The following is an 8,954-nucleotide window of genomic DNA, read 5'->3' as shown; positions in this document are numbered from 1 at the left end:
GAGAGACTACTTAAAAAATAAAATCTTAGGGACGGCTGGGTGGTTCAGCGGTTGAGCGTCTGCTTTCAGCTCAGGGTGTGATCCTGGGGTTTTGGGATCGAGTCCTGCATTGGGCTCCCTGCAGGGAGCCTGCTTCTCCCTCTGCCTGTGTCTCTGCCTCTCTCTCTGTGTCTCTCATGAATAAATAAAATCTTAAAAAAAATACAATCTTAAAGTAAAATGTTTTATAGCCTTCAGGTATTTTACTTAAAAATGAAAAAAAAAATTTTTTTAAAGATTTTTATTTATTTTAGAGAGAGTGAGAGATAGAGAGAGCCTGAGCAGTGGGGAGAGGGAGAAGCAGGCTCCCCATTGGGCTGGGAGTCTGATGTGGGGCTTGATTCCAGGACTCTGGGATCATGACTTAAGCCTAAGGCAGATGCCCAACTGACTGAGCCATCCAGGTGCCCCAGATTTTATTATTTTTTTTTTACAGTAGTCTCTTCAGGGATACCTGGGTGGCTCAGCGGTTGAGTGTCTGCCTTTGGCTCGGGGTGTGATCCAGGAGTCCCAGGATCAAGTCTCCCATTGGGCTCCCTACATGGAGCCTGCCTCTCCCTCTATGTCTCAGCCTCTCTCTGTGTTTCTCATGGATAAATAAATAAAATCTTTTTTTTTATAAATGTGTATTTATTTATGATAGTCACAGAGAGAGAGAGAGAGAGAGAGAGAGGCAGAGACACAGGCAGAGGGAGAAGCAGGCTCCATGCACTGGGAGCCCAATGTGGGATTCGATCCCGGGTCTCCAGGATCACGTCCTGGGCCAAAGGCAGGCGCTAAACCACTGCGCCACCCAGGGATCCCAAATAAATAAAATCTTAAAAAAAAGTAGTCTCTTCAATGTGGGGTTCAAACCTATAACCCCAAGATTAAGAGTCGCACATTCTACCAACTGAGCCAGTCAGGCATTCCTAGCCTTCTAGTATTTTGAAAGATTTGGTTGTTGATAACAATTGGTTTCTTAGAGCTCTTTATATATTAGGGAGATTAAATTTTGCTCTCGTCACATTTAAATTTCAATTTGACGTTTGTTTCCGCTATTTTTAAAATGAGTTTTTTAAAAAAAATTTATCACTTTTTCTCTGCAAATACCTTATTCAAATTTGTGTCCCTTGGGTCTGGGATACTGCTAATGCATTTTATTTTTATTTTTTTATGTTTATTTTTATAATTTTTAAATTTAAATTCAGTTCATTAACATATAGTGTATTGCTAATTTCAGAGGTTGAGTCAGTAATTCATCAGTCTTCTATAACACCCAGTGGTCATTACATCACATTCCCTCCACCCCTTCCCCTTCCCCTTCCCCCAGCAACCCTCAGTTTGTTACCTATGAATAAGAGTCCATTATGGTTTGTCTCTCTTGCTAGTGCATTTTATTTTTTATTTTTTTAAAGATTTATTTATTTATTTATGATAGAGAGAGAGAGAGAGAGGCAGAGACACAGGAGGAGGGAGAAGCAGGCTCCACGCTGGGAGCCCGACCCGGGACTTGATCCCGGGACTCCAGGATCACGTCCTGGGCCAAAGGCAGGCGCTAAACCGCTGAGCCACCCAGGGATGCCGCTAGTGCATTTTAGATGGTTGATTACCATCTGATGGAAAATGCCCCATTCCAGTTGTTGGTAATATGAACGACTGATTTCCTGAGGAGAAATCTGAGCCCATGTGATTTTACTACTACTACTAACACTATTATGTGCTATATAAGTTGGGATGCTTTTGGTTGCAAATTACTAAGGAAGAACCAACTCAAAATATTTAAACCATAAGGACATTTGTTAATTCACACAATAAGTTTAACCTATGTTTCCAAAACAGTTGTCCTTTTAAGAATTGATGCTGTATCAATGGGAATCTTCTACTCTCAGTCTGTGCGCTATTGCCTATAAATGAAACCAAATGAAAGAGTCTAAAGATGGAGAGAAAGAGACTGAATTAAAAAAAATTAAAGCCATATCTTGAATTCTGCATTTGAGATGGGTGTATATGTGTGTGTGGGGGGGAGAGGTCTGAGGCCACATATCCCTAAACTTGTTAGTTAAGTAAGCCAAAGAATTCCTTTTTTTTTTTGGTTTTGCTTAAGCCACTTTATTGTGTTTCTGTCCTTTGCAACTGAAAGAAATTCCAATGGTGGCTCTGACTTCTAAAGCCCTTGGATAGGTAGATACCTTCAGCCCCAGAGGTCCACCTGAGGACTTCGTTGGGTCTCTGTCCTTCGGCTGGGCTGGTCAGGAAGTTCTGGAGTCATGCTCAGACTTCTGGAAGGCCAAGGGCTCTGGTTTGTGAGTGCTGAACAGTCCAGTTATTCTACTTCTAAGGTTGTTTTCAAGAGCTGCAAGGTACTGCTGAGGGAACAGTGAAGATTAAGCAGCTTGGGGCCAGTGAATCTTAACTCTCCACCACCCATCCATCCATCATCTGTTCCTCTATCCATCCACCCACCACCCATCTATAATCCGTCTACTATCTGTCTGTCCGACCAACTGACCTTTCCTTCCTTCCTTCCTTCCTTCCTTCCTTCCTTCCTTCCTTCCTTCCTTCCTTCCTTCCGTATCAGACTGTTATGGGCAATGAATATACAGATCGAGGAAGACGCTGTCCTCAACCACTGGGAGCTCTGAGTGCTCTAGAATTCAGGCTAACACACTTACCTAATGGACTCTGGACTCCTAGCTTCCATCAGAACCAGCTTTGGACATTTAGTCATCACAACAGAAAAGTAGTTGACCACCTGGGTAGTTCATTTCAAGATTAAATGAAATCTATTTTTGTTTCACCCAAACCCCCTCTGTGTGGATGGTTGAAAGTCTACTGGTGTCTCTAATGGACACCTCTTAAAACAGAAATTAAGGAAGCCTCAAGAGTGGTCATAAAATAGTGACATCCTACCCCACTTCAAAATGTAAACGTGGTTTTATTTAATGCCTTTTATCCGTCACAAAGTACCACCTCCTCCCTGGGGTCCCCTCTTCCTAGAAAACAAGATGGCAGCATAAGGCACGTGCACTGTCCACAAGACGTCAGCTTAGGTCCTTAAAAACAAAAGTAAGCAATAGTCTTCCCATCAGCCCCGAATCGCCTCCCTCACCAATTGTTCAAAGAATGATTGTCCCCCCAAAGCACAACTTGGAGCAGAGAGTGCTTAAATTAGAACTGCACCACCCCACATGCCAGTTTAGAAAACAAAACCAAACCAACGACTAAGAAAACCAACAACACAGGTACGAGAGCATAATACCGGAGTAATGAGATTAGTCCATAAATTAAAAAGGAAAAACAAAACAAAACAAAACACAACCCAGGCCTGTTCCCTCCTCCGCACCAGCCCTCCCCCAAATCAGCAATTCCTCCCTTTTGTCCTGTGAGTCTTGTAGAAAAGCCTGGACTCCGAGCCAGCCCTCTTCTCCAAAGTTAAATATTCCGAAGCCACCGTGGGGTACTCCGCGTCTCAGGACCCGCGCTCGGACTAAAGGGACAGCTGCTGAGATGGTCGCCAGGCACGTCCTCTCGGCCGCAGGGACCCTGCCCGGGGTCCAGCGTCTGGCGGGAGGCGGGGAAGGCGAGGGCCTGGGTGGCCGGAGGGCAGGTGGCGAGGCCGTGGGCTCTGCTATAAATACTCCAGCTCCAGGGCGTGCCTCAGCGCCTCCAGGTCCGCGTGGCAGGATATCCGCCAGAAAGGCATGTTGTGCTGGAACACAGAGCACCCGCACGGTTAGGCCCGCATCGCGCCCCCTGCGGGCCCCCCGGCCCAAAAGTTAGAGCCTTCGGCGACGTCCACCGAAGCAGCGGGGCCCGCGGGCATGTCCCAACCTCGAGGCACACCCCTCTCTGGCCAGCGCCCACCGATCCGGCCGCACTGTCGTCTCTGCCCCCGGAGCTCGTGCTGCCTGGCTCGTCCCTCCCTGCCTGGTGCATCCCTAGATGCTTGGTTCATCCCTCGGTGCCCGGTTCATCCCTAGATGCTTGGTTCATCCCTAGATGCTTGGTTCATCCCTAGGTGCCTGGTTCATCCCTCCCTGCCTGGTTCATCCCTAGATGCTTGGTTCATCCCTAGGTGTCTGGTTCATCCCTCGCTGCCTGGCTCATCCCTCGCTGCCTGGTGCACTGTTTGACCCTCTCCCCTCCTTTGGGAAGGCCTTAGGTCTTAGGGGGTGCCCTGACACAGGATGAAGTCAGGTAGTGAGAAAGTCCTTCCTTCTTAAAAAGTTGTCCTTGATCCCACTACTTGGAAAAGAAAGCCTCAGCCTGGTGCTCGTGTGTCCTTCATCCTCCTAACATTTGCTAAACTCCATCTCAACACACAGAGCTGGTCCCAGCCAGCGTGGGGCAGGCAGGCCACGGTGGACCCACAGTGGTTTGCTTTCCTGCGAAAACATTTCCTGTGAAATGGAGATCCTGTTTGCCGTAGACAGCTGCTGCGGCTTTTCGTAGTGCGTGGCCACCTGCTAAGGGCTGCTATTAGGATTATGTCGAGGGGCCCGTGGATGTGAGGGGGCTGGAATGAACAGCCACAGCCACGAGTACATGTGGAGTGCCGTGTGCAGGACTGGGGGTGGGGAAAGGTGTCCTAGTTTGGATTTCCCTGTGTCAGCCTGTGATACCAGTGTTTCGTTTTGATTGATTGATTGATTGATTGATTGATTGACTGAAGACAGAGGGTGCATACGAGGGAGGGTATGGGAGAGGCAGAGGGAGAAGCAGACTCCTTGCTGAGCCAGGATCTTGACATGGGGCTTGATCCCAGGACCCTGAGATCCTGACCTGAGCTGAAGGCAGACGTGTCACCGACGGAGCCACCCAGGGGCCCCTATACCCACTGTTTTAAATAATTGTCTCTTAAATCCATCGCTGGGGAGCCAGTCCCTGTGCTAGCGCTTTCCGTTTCCCATCTCGCTGAATTGCCAAAACAAAAAATCTAGAGACAAAAACACAACCACCTTTTTCAAATGGGGATGAGAGAGAGAAGCAAGAGAATGGATTTCAGCAGAGTTCAGTCACCGACCAGCCATGCCCCCTGATCATAGTCCTCACATCTGGGGAGGGCGTGCTGTGCGCCAGGCACCGTGCTCACGGGGCCCCCCATGTGACCTCCTTTAACCTGGCCTCCGATCCTCAGGGAGACACTCTGTTCTTAGGGCACAGATGAGGGCACTGAGCCACAGAGAGGTCATGTCAGGCTCCATAGAAGCAAGCTGGCTGCATTTTTATCAACCGGAAAATCGAACCATTGGCCAAAGCTGTTGCCTGCCCAATACCACCTTCCCTTCTTTCTTGCTTCCCGAAATTGGCATTTGGCAGCTCTGTGCCCAGACCTAGGGGATGAGCTATGATCAGCTAAGCGAGCTGTGACAACCCCAGCCCTGTGTGCCAGGGATGTGTCCTGTATCCCTCCTGACTTGTGACCTACCTACTGAAGCCAGTGAGGAAGGTGGTGAGGGACGTCTGGGAAAGGTTTTCCTCCAGGATGAGAGGGAGGCACCTGAGGAGAGAACCCCTTACTTTTCCCTTCCTGTTTTGATGCTGTCATGTTAGCATGTGATGCCCGGGGCTATGGCAGCCTTTTTGAGAGCACGAGGCAACAAACCAGAAAATAAAAAGCCGAAGATGGTTAAAAAGGTAGGACAAACAATAGAAAGGGATGCTCAGTGAATTTCTGACCCACTGAAACCACCTAGGGTACAAATAATCTTATGAGGTGAGCAAGTGTTTTACTCAGCATTATATAGGCTTTCTGTGACCTGCAGATAAAATATACTGAGCCTCCGTGAGACAGTCATTGGCCTTAAGTTGTCATCTGATGCCTGGAGTTTGGCCCCCTGAGGTTCCATGTCCACAGGCTAGAGACTATGCAGGCATCCTTTTGGCTCCTGAAACACGTCACATCCCTTCCTGCCTCTGGGAGCCCCACACTTAATACCCTGCCAACTCTTCATACCACTGTTTACCTTTACCTTTCTGGTCTGTGGTAGGCAGAGTAACAGCACCCCCCCCCCCAAGATACCCCTCTGATCCCTAGAACCTTGAATAAAGGGATTTTGCAGATGTGATTAAGTGAAGGCTCTTGGGATGGGGGATGATTATCCAGAGGGCAGGGACTTTGATGTGCACAGCTGTGTGCTGGTGGAGCCTCCTGCACAGGTGGTATGCACACACAGCCCCCCCCTTCCCCCCGGAGTCCCAGAGAAGAAATCTACAGGTACGAAATGAACAAGATGGTTTTGTGTTGTGTGAGCACCATGAAGGAGGCAGGGAGGCAGGGCAGAAAGCAGCTGGGAAGGGTGTCTGTTCTGATAGCGGGCTTGGGGGAAGGCCTCCGCAGAGGGTGACAGTTAAGCAGGCCCCAGAGAGCAAGAGGGAGGTGCAAACCCGTGTGTGTGTGTGTGTGTGTGTGTGGAGGGGGGGGGGCTGACGGAGGCAGAAGACAAAGCAAGTGCAAAGGCCCTGAGGACAGTTTGAGCTTGGAATGTCAGGTTCACTGCTGCACTGCATGGCTCCTGGCACAGAGTAGGTGGCCAAGAAACACACAGGGACGGGATAAAGAGGAAGGGAGAGGGGAGAAGAGGGAAGGTGGGCTCCTGAAGACCTCAGTGAACACATCTTTTTCTCTTTCGCTCAAGGGAAGCAGCATACTATCCATCATGGGCAGCGGATGCCACTTCTTTAATGCCTTCCAGCTCCCCCACCCCTCCTCACCCCAGCCAAACCTTCCTTTCTCTGCAAAGATGGATTTTGGTTTCTGCCTGGCCAATCCTGTCCCCCCTATAAAGAGTGTAATTCATTTTTCTGGGAGGAAATGAGCAATCGTGGAAGAGAATGTCTCAGCCACCTCCATCCCAGGCCTAAAGCACAGGTGGATTTATCACTTGTGGAGAGGTGGAGACAAATGACCCACTAAAATGGAGATATTAACAACACTGGCAGCCCAAACAGTCAAAGCCCCTTGCCCTGTCGCCGTATTTCATGCTGCTCAGGTGTCCAGCAGCCTGGGCTAATGACTCCCATCCATCAGGCCGGGAGAGTGGCTGGTGCGCAGCATTTCTCGCTAATGGGCTGGGGCCGCTGCTTCAGATAGTCGCAGAGGTTTCTACGGGAGCTCAGTGTATGATGGGGGTGTGTGTGCCCTGGTCTTCTTCGGTAGACTCCCACCCTTGCCGGACCAGCTCAGGGGTGAGGACAGAGTGAATCTCCCAGGTCCACCTCCTTCCTGCTTGGTAGTTGGAGCAAAATGCACATTAGTTTGCATGTACCCGCTGTGTGACCCGAGGTACATCAATGAACCTCTCTGAGTCTCAGCTACATCCTCTATAAAAGAAAGCCAGTGACACCCACTCTGCAGGGGGTGGTTTGAGGAGTTCAATAAAATGATGATGCCAGGAATGGAGAGGGGTGGTAAGGGCAGGCGGTGAGGTCAGACTCCCCTAGGTGCCAGTGACAGCCCTGCCACATGCCAGTGGTGGTGGAGACTGCCAGCCACCTCCCACATCCCTTCTCCCCCTCTTCTGTCTCAGAAGCAGCCCCCGTTTTTCTCAGCTGAGTACCTGGTGGCTGAGAATAGAGGCGACATCTCCCAGCCAGCGCCGCAGCGGGGCGTGACCATGTGATCCAGGTCTGGCCGCTGGGACCTGAGCAGTGGTGATGCCCCCCTGTATCACCTGTGCCCTTAAAGGGATGAGGTTTCCTTACCCTTTCCCCTCCCAGTGGCCGCAGTGCAGACCTGGGGGTGCTGGGGGGGGCTACAGGCAGAGCAACAAGGCAGAAGGAGCCTGGGGCCCTGGGGCCCTGGGGTCCCAGCAGGGAGAGACTTCTCTGCTGCCAGCATCTCTGGCGACCCCAACCCCACTCCGCTGAACCCAGACAGACACCCTCCCGCCCAGCCCCTGCTGGAGACCACCCACTCCACCCCTGCGCCCTGCTCAGTAAGGTGCATCTCCTGTGCTCTGAGCAGCAGAGACATTCAGGTGAGTTTTCACTGTCTGTGCAAATTACCATTCAGATTTTCTTTCCCGCTGGTTCTACAGGAAGGAGAAGCTCCTCTGGACTTCTAGACTCCCCGACCCCACTGTCCTGGGCAGTGCTAACAGAGGCTCGGGCTCTGAGGACACTGCGCAGGGTCCCTGGGCTCAGCCCTGGGTGCATATTCCCCCGAAGTTGTTACGGGTGAGGAAGAGCTGCTCAGAGTGGGGGCAGAGCGAGGGTTCAGGGTAAAATGTGCACACCGAGGTCTCCTCTTTCTGTGGGAGCAGGGCTGGCGGTAGAGGGAGGCCAGGGGGGAGCCCGGTCCGCCCAGACAGGGAGCTCAGACTACCCGTTCTCAAAGGGGGAATAGCCTGGCCCCTAGGGGTCACTGTGGAAATTTCTAGCGGTGTGAATTTTGAGTCCTAATGATTTGGGGGCACTGCCGGTGGGGGCAGGGGTCCTGCTTCATCTCTTGGTTCCTCCCTCAGACTGCCTTCCCTCTAAAATCTACTTGGCTCACTCCCTCACCTTCTCCTCTCCTTGCTCAGAGGTCACCCGGCAGCAAGGCCTACCTTGACCACTGTGTACACTGGCAACTGCCCCGCCCCCACGGTCCCATCTGTTCCGGGTCCCCGCTTTACGGTCCTCCAGAGCTCTGGTCACCACCTCACACAGGTTACACTCGTGTTTATTGCCTGCTCCCAAGCTGGAGCTGAGGGAGGGGTGAGGGCCTCTCCCTTCTGCTCACTGCAGGCTCCCCAGCACCTGGGACAACCTCGGGTACATAGTAGATGGAGCTTTCCCACTAGCTGGAGTGTCTGCGATTAAGACCCCAATCACAGGGGCGCCTGGGTGGCTCAGTGGTTGAGCATCTGCCTTTGGCTCAGGTCGTGATCCTGGGGTCCCGGGATCGAGTCCTGCATCTGGCTCCCCGTGGGGAGCCTGCTTCTCCCTCT

The 8,954-nt window shown here is 51.3% G+C and overlaps 1 protein-coding gene across 3 annotated transcripts in view; it reads right to left on the bottom strand.

Moving 5' to 3' along the window:
- Positions 1-2,936: 2,936 nt before the first annotated feature.
- EYA2 (EYA transcriptional coactivator and phosphatase 2) overlaps positions 2,937-8,954 on the bottom strand; it is a 261,463-nt gene continuing 255,445 nt past the window's right edge. For 2 of the 3 annotated variants that reach the window (XM_077873456.1, XM_077873458.1), the window contains one exon: positions 2,937-3,730. In XM_077873456.1, coding sequence (XP_077729582.1) covers positions 3,650-3,730 — 81 coding nt within the window. In that variant the 3' untranslated portion in view covers positions 2,937-3,649. Of the gene's footprint in view, positions 3,731-5,449; positions 5,522-8,954 lie in introns of all 3 variants that reach the window. The other variant, XM_077873457.1, reaches the window with a different exon arrangement.

This window comes from Canis aureus, chromosome 26, assembly GCF_053574225.1.
Source record: "Canis aureus isolate CA01 chromosome 26, VMU_Caureus_v.1.0, whole genome shotgun sequence".
Lineage (NCBI taxonomy): Eukaryota > Metazoa > Chordata > Mammalia > Carnivora > Canidae > Canis > Canis aureus.
This window is presented reverse-complemented; position numbering and strand designations above follow the sequence as displayed.